The sequence below is a fragment of the Euwallacea similis genome, chromosome 21, assembly GCF_039881205.1.
Source record: "Euwallacea similis isolate ESF13 chromosome 21, ESF131.1, whole genome shotgun sequence".
Classification (NCBI taxonomy): domain Eukaryota; kingdom Metazoa; phylum Arthropoda; class Insecta; order Coleoptera; family Curculionidae; genus Euwallacea; species Euwallacea similis.
The window spans coordinates 1,392,974-1,412,730 of record NC_089629.1 but is presented as its reverse complement, the minus strand read 5'-3'; the positions used below and the strand labels follow the sequence as shown (position 1 = coordinate 1,412,730).

The following is a 19,757-nucleotide window of genomic DNA, read 5'->3' as shown; positions in this document are numbered from 1 at the left end:
AGCTCGATCGGCTCATCTTAACTTTTTTACAGAACCGAAATTAGAATTTTTCACACGTCTTGGCACAAGTCGTCTTAAAAAAGATGACTAAATTTTTCCACTCCCTGCAATCACTCGAAGCGTAATTCACCACTTTAGTCAAGATACAGAGTAACCTTCCAGAAACTTCTTCGTGACTCCTTAATGGGTCAAAAATGTGGACCGATTCGATGGGCAAGTCCGGCTCATCGTGAGGTCGTCTAACCAGAGGAGGCATTATTCAAGGCGAGTAAGTTCGAGCCGCAACGTTTATTAATAGTAATTATTTAGGATACATCATCCGCAAGATCTGCACTAAATTGTTTCATTAAAACTGCAATTGTTTTTGCGGATTTCTTATTATTTTAATAGAGACTGCAATGGCAATTGAAGAGCCAGCTAGGCTGGAATTCCTCTTTGTAATTGGCAGACCGATACGTTGTGCATGTTGGAAGTTTGAATAATGACGGGATTTCAAAGTTTATAAGAAAATTAGATTTGTAATTAAAATTGTTCTCGAAAGAGAAAGAAATTTAAGTAAGAATTTTAATGATCGATTGGGAATATTTTTACTCGAGCAAGGATGAATGCAGTAGGTATGCGAGATATACAGGGTGTCTCATTTGGCTGTGTCCCCCTCCGAAACGGCAAGAGTTACAAAATCGGCTCAACGGGAAAAAAGTTGTCGCTCTTGGACGCTCTTCGTGTCGTAAGCGACGTTGCCAAATCGTCTCTGATTCCCAAGATTTCAGGGAAAATTTCAAATTGACCAGAATATTCAATCTAAAACATCTCAATTACTATCAATCTGATCAAAACGAATTTAGGGGAATTTTAAATAATTTGAAAAATTTGAAACGTTCCTTCAAATTTGAGAAGGTAACTTATTTATTGAAGGAAATGTGGCATTAAAGCAGAAAATTGTTAAGTGTTTTACCATCTAGTTCCCATTGTTTGGAGTGACAATAATGGCAATAATTAACAAAACTATCATTTACGAAAATCAAAACGTTGAATTGGTTAACAGACGCATTGTGTCATTCCATTCAATTATTTTCCTCATTGTTAAATTATCAAGTAGGGATAATTGTTTTTAATGTGGACAGGCAAATTGCATTTGAAATGTTAATGAGCACAACATGCGGGTTTCTATCGGCTCAAATATTCGTGTATTTTAATTGTGTTTTTGTGTTTGTGATATAAATAATTTAATCCCCCTTTTTCAATGAGTCTACATGCCTGGTCACTGACACTCGTACAATGAAAGAATATATCAAAGTTCTTGTGTATTAAGATTCATACTTAAAATTCTCTAGACAGAGTGTTCCAAACCCGATGTGTTATCATTGCTATCGTTTAAGCGGTAAAAATTGCAGGGTCGGTTAAACCAGAAGAAATTTGCCAAATTCAATGTTGTTTCAAGAACTGCAAACAATGTTGCCAAATGATTTTTAGTTTTCAAATTATTATAAAAAAATTTAAATTTGTCCAAATATAATTTTCTAAATAAATGGAAAAACTAAAGGTTTTTCAGTAACATGTTTGATACACAAAAAATATAATTTTCTTATGTCTACAAAACAGTAAATTTCAAAATTTTAAATATTGCTTAATTTTTGAGATACCGACAACGATTTGAGTTTTTTAAATACGGTCTTGTATATATTTTGGCAGACTTTTAAAAGTTTTAAGTAACCCTTTTACAATCACGCATCGCATGATAGAATTTTTTGACGTTTTAGTTTAAAAAATGGTATCTTCACGATTTTCTCATTAAGCTAGGCCGGTCTTGGAGCTCTAAATAAAAAATACATTTATTATATTGCTCAAAAATATTATATAAGTAAATAAATTATCAGTCAAGCCATAGGTAATCAATAATATATTAATAATAATAGACTTTTAATTCAGAACATTTCCAAATTTGAAAGCATAACAGATTATGAAAAGAGGAAAAATAATGTCTGAATAGGTATCGATAATTGTTTTTATTTATTATTAAATTGTATTATATTATTAAATTATAAAATACTGTTAAAACCTTTAGTTTTTGATTTATTGAAAATGTTATATTTGGCACATTTTTTCTCATTTAACCGACTCTGCAACTCTTCTCATTTAAGAGATAACAATGCTAGCACATCGGATTTGGAACACCCTGTATAGGGAATATATATAGAATTTTATTACTTCTAACTTTTTCTTTCAAGAGAATTTGCGCATGTTGTTCAAGGTACGACACCAATTTCGAGAAAACCAGTTATTAAACTATGAAATATTTGTTGGCATGTATCCCATCTAAATTTTCAAAAAGGAGTACCCTCCATGCAACAAAACATTTGGCCAATTATATATTGACGAAAATGAAAATTTGATAGTTAACGATGCCGCGTGTCATTGACGCCTCGTTACAAATTCAGTTGGAAATTAATGGAAAATAGTCGATTGTCCTGTATAAACATATCTGGCATCTAATTGACATACGCACATGTTTTATTTATAACCGGGGCCTGACTCTGCATCGACCTATGATTTTTCGATACACCTGACAGCGCTGAGGAAACGTTATTTAATAAATATCGCCTTTAATGGTTAACAAATATTAGTTTGTCAATTATTCGTTCGTGGGTATACGAAGATTATTTCATCAGGAAAATGATATTGATCCACACACGTAATAATTAGGACTGATGTGTAAAGCAAGTCAGTACCGGCCTCGTGGAGGGGCGAGGATGAGTGACCGGCCAGGGCGGCGAATTTTCCTGATAGGTGGTTTTCCTTTGGGGGCAGCGGGGTGATTCGATATTTCGTCCAGGGAGCCAGACCTGCTAAGGCCGGCCCTGACGTGAGTTATAATAAGTTAACAAAGTCATTCCCATAACAGACAGATAGAAAAAAATTACTCAATAAAAAACGAAGAAGTCCATAAATATTGACCACCATATTGTAATTATGTGTAATTCTTAAGTAGATCGAATAACTTCTCATTATCTACCCACTAAACAACAATGAAGTTAATTATGAAAACAAGGCATTATTTTGTTTTAATTAACCGACAGCTAAGTAATGTGGTTTTAAGGTTTCTCACAACTCATCGCAATTTCCGATGTTGTTTAGTGAAAAATAGAGCATGCGGAAAATAAACAATATAAAATTGATGATACTCCGTAGGTATATGATGACTTAATGTTTTCTTTACAATTCAGTTTGAGAAACGAGCCAAAGGACAATTAAGCGAACATACAGGTGGTTCAATCTACATTTGCTTAGGTACCTCTATGTCCCACATTGCTTAGATCTACATCAGAGAACTGTTATTTTCTGCAACGACTTTTAAATTGTAGATTAAATACCACCGGAAGTGTTATGTTATTACTTCATTGTATGATAGAGGTTATATCATAGACTATTAATCGCTTCGCACCGTAACTTTATCTTTATAAATATTGAATTCTTTAACTACCAGTGTCCAGTCGAATATAAAATATTAAATCAGTCGATCGATTTTCTTTGTTCTTTGACACATAAGTATGAGCATTATTGTTCATCGTTGGCGGAGGGAAAATTTGCTTCTTCAGGTGAGGAATTTGCTAAGATATATTGAACGAATTCGCATCAACTCACGAGCCTAGGAATTTGGGGCAGTAGCGCAGTTGAACCTCCTCAGGTTAGAAAGCTTTTTCAGGTCTCTATTGGTAATGGCAACTACTTCAAGTTTTGGATTTTTGTTGTATTAGCTGTATTCAACTGATTAGTTGTATTAGCTTAATTTTAGTGCTTCCATAAGAGATATTGAGATATACATATACCAGTTTTAATTAAAAAAAAAAACAAATTTCAGAAATTTGGCTCAAAGCATACGTGAGAAAAACGCAAAATATGAGAAAAAATATGAAATTTTGCCACCCCGTATGACGAAAACGATGCGTTTTTAACCATGGGTCTATTAGCATTTTTTATTATTTTGTAGAGTACTATCGCCCTCTAAAATATCTCCACGGTGATATGATACACTCTGTATAATAACAGGAGCAACACAAAAAAGTGCTGAAATGACACTATATATCCATATGAGCATTTGCATGCAACGAAAAAAGATTCTGCAATGAATCCATTAATAAAATGGACTTGAAAAAGCTGGAGAAAAAGATGCAAACGAACTCGTTTTGCCACTTGAGATAAAAAAAACTTCAGAGCATCAGGCACTTCCTGGTACTTCCTTAAAAGAACATTCCTACTGTTTTATCAACTAATTGTTTCACCATTCACCCCCATATCCTCTCGCACCTTCCTTATCGTGTAAATGTACAAACACTCTACAAACAGGACCAATTTGTCCTTTTTATAGCTCAGGAACCTAGAGAGGAATTTGAAACTTTTGTCTTTATTATTTGTGTCCCAGGTAGGTTATATCGCAAACACTTTTATAATGTTACCCGTGGGGTTTAAGCTTTCACCACAGTACCGGAATAGAGCATTACTAAACTTAATTTTAAACCTTAGTCTTTTATGCTCTCTTGAATGAGTCTTTAAAGGAATACTCGGGGTGGAGTTTTACCGGAATATAAGGTTTTAAAACGGTTTCATTTAGAAAGGGAATTTATAATTTGTGAAATATCGACTACGTCCCTGTTAAATCCTCAAGTGATCTCCGCGATTTCATTTTCCAAGGAAGCCAAACAAGAAAAGGTGCAAGAACGACACGACAATTAAAACTGAGATCTGGGCAAACACTCAAGGACTAAATGGGCCGAAATATTATTTGGGACGCGGTAAATTCGGGGTTACCTACTTTACACAATCGGTCCTCGAAATTTCGCTTTAGCAAACAGACATTCCGGCTGCCTGAGACACACAAAGCTTTTGGGGACATTTTCTTATTTTCCGATTGTGTGCCGAACGTTCTTCAAAATTTAAGGGCCACTTCAGCTTTTTCTGCGATATTCCGGCACCATGAGGTTGTTTCGCATGAAGAGTGAAGAAAGTAGACGAAGCTGGCTGCTTTATTTCTAACTCAGCAAAGCGACTAGACAGACTGGAGTAGCATCGTCATTATGGATGTTTTTTTCATCTGACTGTCTTGTGACAAAGTAATATTTTAATGATGCAAGGAGGACAGAAATTTACTGCAAAAGCAGGAAAATGCTACTTTTACTGCCTAGTTTAGCCACACTGAAAACAGTTTATGAATTAATTACGAGCTTTTATCGTTTTAGACATAGCAATAGTGGTGTCAATTAAAACGGATATGCTGAATACCCATAATTTTTCACAGCTTGATATATCTTTCTTTTTATGATTCTAAAAGTTAATCGAATATCGATAAATTAAACATTCGGTATACGAGTGCAGTGAAAAAAGTACCAAGCAACTTTTGGTTTTAGCGCAAATAACATCAGTGCGTGAGTTTGAGATAGGACATCCTGTACATTGTTGGTTTGTTCGATGATTTTTGCTGATTTTAAAAATCGAAGAATTTATGTAATCATTTTTAATCATTTTCTCACGAATGAAGTAGCGCAAAAGTGCATTTCTGTCTCCTATAAGAAACGCACAAGAAGCGTTCTAAAAACGAAACAAAAAACTCCCTGTACATTAATATTTTATGTATAGAATACGTACACATTTCCGTTAAAAATCGAATATACCAATTCACATAAAAAATATAAGATCTATCCTCACAATGGGTACACCACTTCTAACGCTTCCTTCTGTATAGGCCGCACTGCACCTATAAGCTACAGTGCGGCTTTTAAACTAAAAGAAAAGGACGATACATAAGGATAACATCAGGCGTGACATATTTATTAGGTGAAACCAGTAGTTCTTAGTATTAAATGCTACCGTTGGCCTAATTTGGGGTAATAGACATGGTGCAATAACGCCATAAAGTTGTACTGTCCGAGAAGCTTATTTATGGCATCGGGCTGCCATTAGGGCTTAATGGCACTGAGGAAGATCTGTCCAATTTTGTTCCAATAACACAACACAAAAGAGAAATTTTTGAAACGTGCTTTGGTGTCAGTTGTAGCCAACGACCTCGCAAGATTTCGTCTCATCCATCCGGTCAAACTGGTAAGATTCTCGAGCCTGGGTGTCCATCATATCAATACGCAATGTCCAATCTTCACCTTATGGCAATTAAAAATTCTGATCAGCGATCAGAATGCCATCTCGGGCCTTATTCGAAGTGAACCTGTCACCACTATCATAACATTTAATGTGCCATTGTCCGAGTTTTATTATAATCGTTCGCCATATTAAAACAGGCCAAAAGCAAAAGTGAACTAATTAAAAATCTCCGGCCGTTGCCAGTCTGGCTTCTTGTAATTAAAAAATCCTATTGATCTGTGGCGACTGTTGAGGAATTATTTCGGTTTAATAATTCAGCTTTTTACTGTAAAAAATGCGCCTTTATGAAAATTCATATCGGATGCAGCCGCAGAGATAATTAATTCTTTTGTCTTTCAATGTAAATAGCTGGGGAAAGAACCGGGCTTATGAGCCGGTACTACCACCAACAGAGATCCCTTTTAAATGCCGCATTAATACGCCAGTTTTCATGTAGTTTCCCAGGGCCCGTTGCCCTACGATTTAAAAATATTGGTAAGAAAGGAGCAAAAAGAGGGAAATACCTTAATGCCAAAAACTAAACTCCACTCCCATTAAAAAAGTAACCTTTGAGTAATAAAGGAAAATGAGTAATTAAGAATAGAGGCAGAAAAAGTCAAAAAAATAAGGGCCATTAAGGAGATAGGCCGTCAGCAGCCATCGCCAGGAATGGACGTGAACCCGCGCGTGATGGTTTTTATTGCATTGTTGCACGAACGAGATAGAGAGAGGACACGATCAGCCTTGGTCTGGATATTTTATACCTTTCGTACCAGGGGGTGGAGAAAAATTGTCTCATTCAGTTAACGTGAAGTTCTGGGGCTAAAGAAGCCCTTGGATTACCCTTCATTTAGGCAAGAACTTATTTCGCCTCTGCAGACTAGAGGACCGCAATAAACCGTGAAGCGAAAGGCAAGGTAAAATGAAAAAATATCAAAATAATCCGCAGAAAAAATCAAGCTGTAGTAGATAATCGCGCGGCAGAGGCTAGAAGGAAAAATTAAAGTAGAAATAAAAATATAAATAAAGAAACAAAATTACAAAATAGAAATTTCCAAAAAATAATAATAATTTTTTTTTAATGTTTACATAAATATTAAAGTGAAAGCGACTTCTGACTGCGCAAGTGACTTTTGCCATTTTTACGAAAAAGAAGCATTATCAAATTTAAAAATGACGCATGATGTGCTCCAAAACATGATACAAAAGTTTACTATTTCATATAAAAGTCAACAACGTATGTCGAAAATATTACTACATGTAAATTTAGATTCAATAATCAAAACAGCTCAGATGTCGAAGCTCTTTACGATGCCATTCGACTGTGCTATGAATGTCTTTCCATCCGAGATCATCATATTGATAGAGATTTTTCCATGTTCCTAGTGGAGCTTTCCTAACAACGAATAAACTGGCACAGGCATGTCGTTTTAATTCCCATTTCTGACCCAGAAACTGTCGGTAAGTCATTTCCATGGAAAGGAACGGAATGGATGTTTCATATTAGTGGGACATTCGTATTCCAAGGAATTCGGAGAATGTGTTTTACTTTAATTAAATACCTTGGAAGGCACAAACCCTAATACATTGTAGCGAACATTATTCCTGATTCGCGACAGATAGCGGCCATGTAAATGGGTGTGTGTCGTGAATATTAAAAGTGAAGTAACCAATTTCTTACAGGTTTTCTCGAATCTAATTGTAATCAGTTATCCGACGTGGAAATACTGTAATTATCACCTGAGCCCAGTAAACTGTATAGGCAATCAAATTGAGGCATCTCGGATGCAATAATAATCTCGTCCATACTTCCCATGTCATTAAGTCTTTAGCGGTCCAACTCATCGAGATACGGAATTCTCAATTTTTTCGACAATTCTAAACTACATGCTACTAACGTAACCTATCTCTACGGTACCGTTGCGTTAATTATATCACGGGCAGTACTCCGGAGTGGTGCCTAGGAAGATTGTTTTCTAACGGGTTCCAAGTCGAGGCAAGCTCTTTTTCATACAATGTCGATATTGCGTACTGTTACCGCGATGTCCGGCGAAAATTGCATGAAATTGGATTAGCCGAACTCGAATTGAGTTCTGTTTCTTTCAAAAATCAAGCCAAAAATCCCATGAAATTAGTGAGTGATGATGAAGGATTTTGATATCTGCGGAATTTGGGTAATCGTAATGGCCTAAATTACTGCACCTCAGGTGACCATTGTCTGACTATTACTTAATTATTATGTAAAGTGCTTTTTTCGAAATTGTTTTGGATTATTCCAAAACGCTGTACCAAATTGAAATGACGAAAAACTTTCCTACTGGGTGTCCCAGGTTTTATATGTATACAGGACTTGAGAAATGGGTATCGATAAAATGGTATGAAAAGCGGTTTCATATCGATTTTATTTTAAGACCACGACAGTGCGGCAAAACTGCAATTTTGATTGTAAAATGGAAAAATGTAATTTTCCAGTTTTCTCAATTTCCGAGATACTGAGTGATAAGCTTTCAAAAAAGCATTATTGTATTTTTTACTTCCGAGCTTTCGACGCATCGTACACCAAATTTGATACGCAGAATGCTCTCATGAAGTGTTACAAGAATAAATAATTTTGAGTGACAAAGTACACCAGCAGGAGATACGTCTGAGTATCGGGTACTAGAAATGCCATAAAATGACAAATTCGTATGAGCAGGAAAAGAAAAATGGGCATGATCACGGGAAGGAACGTTCAATTATAGATCAAAGTGTCTCTTGACATTTTTCGTACCTGCCTCCGTTTCGCTATAAATTTTACTTTAGTGATTTATTACGCTTTAGTCAGTAGGATTTGGACTGTGATATCAATCATAGATACATAAAAAATTGAATTTTTTTTAAAACGTAACTCGGAAGCGATAACGAATACGACCTGTATTTACAAGAGCAACGTAGCTCAAAGGCGCTTTCCTAACCGTCCTTGAACGCCTGACCACATTAAAAACTAGGATACCTTGTATACGTACATAAATTGAGATTTTACAAAAAATCTAGGTACTGTGATAACCACAGAAACAGCAATAACTCAGTTTAACTAAACTTCAAATTTTCACAAATAAACTGCCAGCGATCACAGTCAGTATGCATTGGTGCTAAAGGCAAATTTACCTTTTTACATGTTGGATGTGTATCATCGGTTATTTATTCGCAGTAAATGGTGGAGCGATCACATTTTATTTATTGTTCGATTCATTTCGGTACGATTTAAAATGTTTAAGTACATACATATATGTATATACAGATGTATAATGGTTAGTGGTGTATATACAGGGTGTCCCAGATAAGGATGAACAGCATGGGGATCTCGGAAACGGTAATAGATACAAAATGGTTTAAATTGGGAAAAAGTTAGGCAATTTAAAGCAAATTAATAATCTGTTTTTATATCGACGAAATTCCGAATGGTTACGAAGATATCCGGAAAAAAACGAATTTGGCGGTTTTCGTTTTTTGCAAATAACTCTTATACGGTTATAGTTAGAGGAATAAAAGTTTTACATTATTAAAGCACTTTTTTGAGAACTGTTTAGCAGTGTTGCCAGTTTTCTTGTTACATCCTTACTTTCAGAGAAAAATGAGTAAACTTTTGATTTTCATATGGGCGTGATATCAATTATTTATATTTTCAAAATCATCATAAAATTCCGTTTTCAGCCATGCATTACATTTAATATTTTTCTCAGAAACTCTATGAGTTATAGCCATTAAAGCATTTTTTGATAAGTAGGCCATGATTTTGACTTATAGTAATGGTGCACATTAAATAAATGAATGCTGTGGAAACGTCAACATTATTTAAAAGTTGTAAAACCTTAAATTTGTTTGACGTGTGCATAATAATGTCTCAAAATTGCTTTTCTAATGAAGAGAAATTTGACATGTTGTCGTGTTACATATTTTGTCACAGAAATTGTGTAGATGCTGAAGATATGTATTTTAATCAGTTCCCGGAAAGAAAGCAACCCGGAAAATCCATATTTAGAAGACTGATGTCTAATTTGAAAGAATATAACTAGGCTATAACTCATAGAGTTTCTGAGAAAAATATTAAATGTAATGCATGGCTGAAAAGGGAATTTTATGACGATTTTGAAAATATAAATAATTGATATCACGCCCATATGAAAATCAAAAGTTTACTCATTTTTCTCCGAAAGTAAGGATGTAACAAGAAAACTGGCAACACTGCTAAACAGTTCTCAAAAAAGTGCTTTAATAATGTAAAACTTTTATTCCTCTAACTATAACCGTATAAGAGTTATTTGCAAAAAACGAAAACCGCCAAATTCGTTTTTTTCCGGATATCTTCGTAACCATTCGGAATTTCGTCGATATAAAAACAGATTATTAATTTGCTTTAAATTGCCCAACTTTTTCCCAATTTAAACCATTTTGTATCTATTACCGTTTCCAAGATCCCCATGCTGTTCATCCTTATCTGGGACACCCTGTATATATACATATATATGTACCCTGTATATGCCTTGTATATACCCTGTATGTTTATAGAAGATGAAAAATGAAAAAAGTTCTCACCCCCAATCGACAATGTCGTAGAGGTGGCAACTCCTCCGTTTTTCTAAATAAAGACGATGGATTAAGTGATAAATCATTTTAAAGATTTTCAAATTTTCTAAACGATCGTGCCAAAATTGTCGTTTTTTTATTAAAAATTTTTCACAATTCTTAATTTTTCAAGAGATATTCGAAATGTATTACATTATTCTAAAATCAATAAAACAAACAGTCTTCAAACTCTCGTCGCATTTCTTCAAACATCTGTTGAGGGATGTTACCACAAGCTTCTACAATTCTTCGACGTAATCCTTAAAGATCCTATACAGGAATCACGCAAACCACACTTTTAAGCTTTGTCCAAAGGAAGAAGTCGAGAGGTGTAAGTTCGGGAGACTTAGCTGGCCGCTCGATGGTACCTCTTGTGCTAATCCATCTATCAGGAAAATCATCGTCAAGAAACTTCCAAACCGATAAAAATGAGTGTGGAGAGGCACCATCCTGTTAGAAATACTAATAAATCCCTATTCAACACTAGGTGTGCATTCTTGTTCGTTCTTCTTTTGATAATTTCACGGAATGAACCATTTTTCCAACTAAATTTAAATAAAAAAAACAACATTTGTTCTGGTTATTTAGAAAATTTGAAGACCTTTAAAATGATGTGACATGACTCTTGCTTTCTATTAAAAAAAAACGAAAGAGTTCCCACCCCTGCGATATTGTCTATCGGGGGTGAGAATTTTTTTTATTCGTCGTCTTTCCCCTCTATTCTAAGGTCTACGTGTCTAAACATTTTCTACTTAGTTTGTACTTCTAGAAATGTAGGGGGAGGCAATTTTTAAAAAATACATCCGGTATATGTCTGAATTTAAATATTTCTACCTGTAGAAAGTATAGGAATTTAATTGGGTACATCATAATTTCGCTTCATCCTCGTGATGGGCATCCTTATTTTGGACACACTGTATTTGATTTAATATCTCTACATACTGAAAGTGTGGGAACTTCATTCGGTAAATAAAGTTAAACTTGAAAAGGAGCCAAAAAGAAAATTTGTCAAGGCCTTCTCCGAATCCCTTACTCACAACCTTCTTTTCACATCGGATCCTCAATGAACTCGTTTAAAATCCCTGACCCATTTCTTATGACGTTTGAACACGAAAACTAATAGTTAATTACTTTATATCGAAAATATGATTAATGTTCCATTTAGAAATATTTTGCACTTGCACTTCGGTAGGTCGTTACAAGTTCAATTTGTAAGATTGTATTTTCAAAATTGTTGGTTGTCGAGAAGTTAAAATATGAGTTATTTTACGCGGTGACATTTTTAGAGTATTATTGGGCTCTAAGGAAATGCACATTTACTTTCCGATTTGTGAAATAATCATAACGATATAATAATAAATAGTTCGTAAAGATTTGGGTTAAGTGAAGAGTTGTTGTGGCCAAGGTTTTACCATTCCAAATAGAGCAAAAATATTAATTTCGAATTAACTTTGAGGTCAATTTGTATCAAAATGTGTAGCCCATTCAAACGTTTTAAATATCGAACTATTCAATAATTAATTTTCCATTAAAAAATGGCCTCATGCAAAAACGCAATATCCAATTTCCAGGGGAATAGCTACAATATAAAATAAATAAATAAAATTTGCTTTTCTTTTGTCAAAGTAGATGGAACCGATTAATTTTTAAATCGTTAGTTATGAAACGGTATGTACAGAACAATTTCATGCGAACGTTTTCAGTAAAATATTTTCATTAAATATTCCGGCCTTATATTATTTGTTTCAAAGTTTAAATATTGCAGTTTAGAGCTTTGTTAAATGGCCACTGTCCACTAAAAAAACATTCTGGATTAATTTTTTATTGCCCTAACGGAGATAAATAACTGTTATCGGATAAATATCCTGGAATACTATTTTTTTAGATATTCGCCGATATTCGTACAGTTTTTACTGGTGGTAGTGCTTGAACTTGAACAACATAAAAATAGAAATGGTGTTTTGGGAACTTATGTGGGATCGGCACCTAAAAATAATGAGTCTTTTGGTTTATGACTTCCTCGGTACGAGGTTCTGCGCATCTACACTCGTAAAGAAAGAAGCGGTTTCAGTTGGTTTTCGAAATTTTAAAAGAATTTGGAAAACTTACTTTATTAAGTTTTATTAAATTAAATTGATATCAGTACCGGTTTTAAACTTAAAGCGTTTCTTACGTAGCTTATCCCTTTGCACTATCACCAATGAATAATAATTAAACTGATATAATACTTTGCCAGAAACATTATCATGTTTGCAATAAACAACGGAAAATATCAGATGTAGTAATTATTTCCAGTTCGTGAATAATTGTGGCATTTAACAGTACTAAAATTTTAATTTTATACGAGTTGATTAATACATACTTAACTACCCATAGTAATTCTGCCTAAAAACCTTTTCAATTTCGAGTATTATTATCAAGTTTATCAGGGGATAAATTTGATTCTTCTCTGTTTTCAATTTATACGACTGACATATCTTTTACTTCCATCATCAAAACATAATAAAAAATTCAATATTCCAGCTCAAATATTATCCCACTCCCAAAAAATGTATTGCCATCCATCGAACAAGATCCTGGGGTAAAATCGATAAAGAAAACACTCGAAAAAGTAAATTTCACATCATGTTTATTATATAATTCGTTTTGCAGTTGTAAAAAATATACACATAGTACAAACCAATAATGGTCGAACAAATAAATATATCTATTTACAGGATGTTTATTATATAATTCGTTTTGCAGTTGTAGAAAATATACACATAGTACAAACCAATAATGGTTGAACAAATAAATATATCTATTTACAGGACTGTACAAAAATAATACAAGAGGAAAATAATTACATGTTATCTTGCACCTAATAACTATAAGTCGCGTCGTCTGTACATACAATTTGTTTGTGACATATCTTATTCATATTTGCAATTTCCGCTTTAACCTATTTATAAAAAATCGTCAATAATAATTAAAAAAATCAATAAAAAAATACTGGAACTACGCAACGAAACAAATTTTATCCTCAAATCGTCCTCCATCTAATTAGATTCATTATCTTTATTACTATCTACGACAGTGCATTGATATCAAAAATTAGATATTTTATGCTTGTAGAAGGTATATGGGAAATATTTGAATCGATAAGATAATATGTTTCAGCCTAAATATTATGATTTTTAGAATATATAAATATACAAGCGGACTCTAAAACTTGTCGAGAAAAGGGAATAAAATTAATACAATTTCAGTATTGCTGGTCTATGTATGACTAGAAACTATATAATGGTACTTTACAGTTTATACATGCATCAATACAGAAAATACTCAAATTTCTCGGATTAAACCCTGTCAAAACCGAACAAAACCCCCGGCAATTCCAAAAACGCGTAATATGTCACAAAAAACCGTAATTTTTTTAAGTCTTTCAATTCGAAAAATATATACCTAGTCAGTCAGGAAAATTATCACACAAGATAGGCCTGTCCGCCGTTGTGGGCCCCAGAAGCCTGCAGCACCACATGCGGACGCCACTGCTGAGGTACGCCCCTCCTAGCTGAAGCCCCTCTCTCCAACGTACTATAATCTGAGTCTATACTAGAGTATATGTGATCAGAAATCGGCCTTGGTTCTTGCGTAACGCGCCTCGAAGGCCTAGGAGATGGTGTGGCAGTAGTTGCAGAGGAATAATTGGCATCCTCCGCTTCTTGAGGAACTCCTGCGGAGTACGCAGGAGGAGGAATCATTTGCATACTAGGGGATGGCGGTCCTTGAGACCTGATCTTTTCAGGGAAATGATGATGCGAATGGTGAGTCCCATTGGCCACCACCCTAGAGTCTATGGTGTAATTGTTAATGTTACGCCGATAATTCGCGTTGATTTTTCCTCTAGTTTCTACAGGAGGAAGGGCGTACTTCAGCTTTTCCCAAAACCTTCGTTCACCCCATCTAACATGTTCAGCGGTTTTGAAGTACAACCTCAATTCCGGATCCATTATAACCTCCTGGAACGGACCATCCTCGATTATTACTAGTTTATACACTCGCCCTTTCAAAGCTTCATGAAAGGCCTGCCTCAAGTCAAATCTAGCCCATTCAGTCTCGATAAAATTCCTTGTGAGAATCATAATGAGCCTCCTGCTCGCTTCTGAGGCTTCTAACACTGCTGAAGCGGCGTGCTGGTTATAAGCTGTGTTCGAGAGATCTCTATAGTGCAAGCACAGTTGATATCGAGGCTCAAGCTCCCCGGACAAATTATGGACCACCCACTCTTCGTCTTTTGGGCTATAACACACAAAGGCGTCGTAGAGTTTGTCACTATCGTCAAATTGTTTCGAACTGGAGTCCCTAAAGTTGCACAATCGAACTCCGTATCGCGAATAGAGCCACACACGCACGGGGTCTCTAAAAACGAACCAGAGCACTATAGCGAGTAGCATGAGAATCACTATACAAAGAGTCACTACAACCATGGGCCAATAATCACTTACCAGCATTGAGTCTATCACAGAACTGCCCGCGTAGTAGTCACTGCACACTGTGGAGTTAAAGTCTAGTTCGCGGCTTTGAGCTGGTTTCGTGTCCGGAATTGAGCACATCACATTTGCACTGTCCACCACTTTGACTGCATTATTTGCGACCCATGAAGTGAGACCTTGCAGGAACTTGCAACGACAGGACCAAGGATTCCCGGCGATGAAAATTTGCTTCAATCGTTGTTTGTAAGCAAGCTGCCACACGGGAAATATAGTAAGTTTGTTTCCGTCCAGGCGAAGCACCTCCAAAGAAGTCAGAGGGTCGAAAGTTTTGTTGCTCATGGTTTCAATTATGTTGTTTTGCAGATAGAGCTCTCTTAGATTCTCCAAATGCTCGAATTCATAACCTTTCAATTGCTTCAACCTGTTATCTTCCAAATGCAACACTTGCAAAGAGTGCAAGCTATTAAAGGTGCTGTTCTGGATAGATTCTACGTTGCTGCTATTCACGAACAGAGTTTTTAAGTTCTTTCTTCCAATAAAGGCATGATTATGCAGTTCTTTGATATAATTGCCATCTAGATAAACCTCTGTGGCATCCATGGGGATTTTCTGAGGTATTTCTGCGGCTCCTTGCCCAGAACAGTCTACAACGTTGGTGTTCCATGTTTGATCATGGTAGCAGCTGCAGTTGTTAGGGCAGGTCATTTCACAATCGCAAGCATCAAAATCGCAGCAGTGACATAAAGTAAAACAGTGTGTTTCGTATGTACAAAGAAAATCAGACGGCTTGGATTGGCTAAGAGGCATGTGGGTCATACCTCTGGAATGAGTCATCTTACACATCACATTATCTGCATCCATTACTTTGGGATATTGTCTTGAGCCAGACATGCTGTTGATGGCTTGTAACCATTCCATGGTGCAGTCACAGTGGAAGGGGTTGCCGCCAAGGTAAACTTCAGGAAGAGATCTATTAGTTGGGACTGGGGTCAGCCTTAGGGCATTTATGTCTACACTGGTTAGGTCATTGGCATACATGTCCACTCGAGCCAAATTAGTTTTATCCAAGAAAGTGTTTGGGTGAATTTTCTTAATGAAATTGTTGTTTATGAATAGAAGTTCCACACTGTTGGGAATTGACATTGGAGAAATATCAGTAATCCTGTTGTGGCTAGCATCTAATGTTTTCACCCCAATTTCATCTTGGATTTTGTAGTAATTGCCCAAATGCTCTATAAAGTTGCCATGAATATCCAGCCACTTCAAGTTGCTCGGTATAAAGGCATAATCAAACCACACTAAGTGGTTTTCAGATAAATTCAACCACAATAACGTGGCCAGCGTAGCGAAAACCCCATTAATATCCGTTAGGAAGTTTTCATCCAGCCTAATTGCCTCAACTTGGATATTTCTTTCAAAAGTGCCTCTCTCAATGTTCTGAATTTTGTTTTTGGCCAAATTCAGTACCTGCAAACTAGGCAAGTCCCACAACATTCCCCGGGTTAAATTTCCGATAGTGTTATCGATCAGCCTTAATCCGGTCAGTTGATTTAAATTCCTGAACGAGCCATTCCGGAATTCACTTATTTGATTCTCGCCCAGATCCAACGTCTTTAAAAAAGAAAGTTCCTGGACTGCCTCAGGAACTTCGGCCAAAGCATTCGAGCTTAAATCCAATTCTTTCAGTGCGGAACAGTTTTGGAAAGCGCGAGCATCAACGGTCACTATCAAATTGTTGTTCAAGGTTAATTTACTCAGCACATAGAGTCCGTTGAACAAATGAGGTCCGATGGTATTCAAACGATTCTCTGCCAAATTTAAAGTGTGCAAATTGTACAGAGGCAAAAAGGCATTGTCCTCAATAAAGCCTATGGAGTTGTTCTTTAAATCCAGGATTTGCAGGAAGAATAAGTCCTTAAAAGTCCTGGAATCGATACGAGTTAAGGCGTTGTGAGAGAGGTTTAGGACAATCAAGCGAATAAGCCCTGTAAAAGTCCCGTTGCCGACGTGGATGCTGGTAAGTTGATTTCCGCTTAAATCCAGCACGAGAAGTTGCTCCAAACGATGGAATAATCCCTTAGCCAAAGAGTACAAAGAGTTATTCTGTAAGTGAACTTCTTTCAACTCCGGAGATCCGGCGAATAATCCTTGAGGCAAAGTTCCGATCTTATTATTCGACATGTCCAAAGTTTTTAGACTGACCAACCCGGCCAAACTTTCCCCGGACACATCAGTGATATTGTTATACTGCAAATTCAGGTTTTGCAACCGACGAAACTTGGAAAAGCCGCTGTCCTCGCCCAATAGCCGAATGTCGTTGAAACTCAAATCCAAGTTTTGAAGTTCACTAGGACTACATTCTGGACCACTAATTCCTATTCTTTCAGAGTTACGGATTCTGTTTCGGGTCAGATTCAAAGTTTGCAAGTTAGTCAAGAAACACAATGCGCCCTCAGGCACGGCTCGGATATTGTTGTCTGACAGATCCAAAACTTGAAGTTCCTTTAAACCCTCAAAACTCGCACTATCCAGCTCTAAGTTCTTTTGCGGGCCCCACTCGGAGTTGAAACTGTTTATTTGCAGCTTTTTGAGGTTTTGCATGCCGTTGAAGGCGTTCTGCTGCAAGTTCAGTAGCTTGCAGTTTTTTATTTTCAAGTCTTCGAGCTCGTGGAGCTTTTGCAGCGACCACGGCAAGATGCTTTCGTAGAATATGGCACTGGAACAGGTGATTTTCAAGCGGGAGGTAACGTCCTGGGGAATGTTGGTGAGATTGGCTCCATGCTCATCTAACAACCTCACGTTGCAAGTCACAGCCACTTTCGAACTTCCTTCGTTGTTATCTGGGAGCCACGAGCAGAGCTCACTGGACGCGAACCTCGTGGCACCACCCAATCCAAGACATAGAGCACCAAAAACTAAGAGCAACATTTTGATTTGCTGTTATAAGCAAAGTCTCAACATAATCCTTCGATGGCCACTTTTACACAATTTCACAACCGAAATACTAAAAGCACGATATTTGCTATGGTTACCATAGCAGTTCGCGTTATCGACTTAAATAACTTACTTCTTTCCCGACACGAACATCGTCGAGTCGGAACTTTACGACTGAGATGGATACAACTCCAACTCTCTCCGACTTTGAAACTAGACTGAGAGCGCTCAGAGAGATACTGCGGTATAAGCACGGTTAGGGGAAATATGCGACGCGCAAGCGCTCGTTTAGTTCCCAAATAAAGCGCTGTTCAAGAAAAGGGCAGCACCGGACGGTACGTAATGATGCACTTCTTCGAGTGGTCGAACATCAGAGATAATACGTTAATTAAGATTCTTTTCAAGATTCGATAAGATGTTTGTGTTTTGAATGAAGAGAAATGGATGAGGTTTTATGATTCAATGTAGATTGGTTTCAAATCAAAATTCATCGTTTTGATATTTTTGCTTCGTTGTAGGAAACTTCACCTGTGACACCAACGATCTACTAGAAAATATATGAAAGAGTTTCATAACTGATGCAGTGCGTCCAAGAGAAGGAAGTCCAGCATCAGGATCTCGAAAAAGGCAATTTGTACAGGTTCAGTTAAATAGGAGAAAATTTTCGCATTCAAAGGGGTAATTACCCGATGCAAACATATCCACAGAATTATTTTTGGTTTTTCAGTTATTTCGAAAAGAACGAAATTTTTCCAATAAAAAAAAATCTCGACTTATAATAAGAGATACATGAAAACTAAAATAACTTTTTCATTGCAGTTTTTCTAAGCTTCAATGCGACAAGTCTTAGTTTCACTCTATGATATTTCATTTGTCAAGAATGATCATGACCTTTTTTTCTATATACGGTCATAACAAATCTTTTGTCAATTTTAAAACAGCTTTACAACTGCAGTCGAAACTGACCGTCTGACCACAGCTCATGTGTCCCAAAATTAACAGCTGCGTTTGTTTTACGCAAACGAAGATACCATCCCTTTAAATTTAGAATGTACCAAGAACAGTTCAATAAATAAACTATTGTTTACAATATTACATAAAATAATTGAGAGATCCTATACGGTATTCTTGTAATGTGTATTCAAAAATCTATATAAAAAAATAATAATAGGTTGGGTGGCGGCCTAAAGCAAACCAGGAAGCATGGCTCTGATTATGAACAGACTGCACAATCTATGTGGTTACGTCAGTCCACTAATCTCATACCTCCTATATATAAGAGCTAAATAAATTTGATCTTATAATGACTACTTAAAAGTTGTTTTTCATTAAACGATTTACTTAGCATTGAATCACTAAATTTCATAAGAATTTAATCGACATTGAATTGAATTTGGCAAAGTCATCACCGTATCTCCTCAATTTTGAGTAAACCGTTGGAAAGTACAGGAAAGTTGGTTTTGAAATTCAGCACAGTACCAAAGCGCCATTTAACTATGAAAAGTGTTCATTTTGAACCCAAGTACCTGCCCTCAAATTTCGCTTTATTACTCATATATCTCCCTGTATATAGTTGTCGCCAAAGTGAAAAATGAAGGAAATCTCGTTGATATC

General features: G+C 36.1%; 1 protein-coding gene across 1 annotated transcript; it reads right to left on the bottom strand.

Moving 5' to 3' along the window:
- Nucleotides 1–13,346: 13,346 nt before the first annotated feature.
- Nucleotides 13,347–18,366, bottom strand: Toll-7 (Toll-like receptor 7). Its single transcript, XM_066400938.1, has one exon. The coding sequence runs from the start codon at nt 18,135–18,137 to the stop codon at nt 14,199–14,201; it is 3,939 nt and encodes a 1,312-aa protein (XP_066257035.1). The 5' UTR covers nt 18,138–18,366; the 3' UTR covers nt 13,347–14,198.
- Between the last annotated feature and the right edge of the window lie 1,391 nt (nt 18,367–19,757).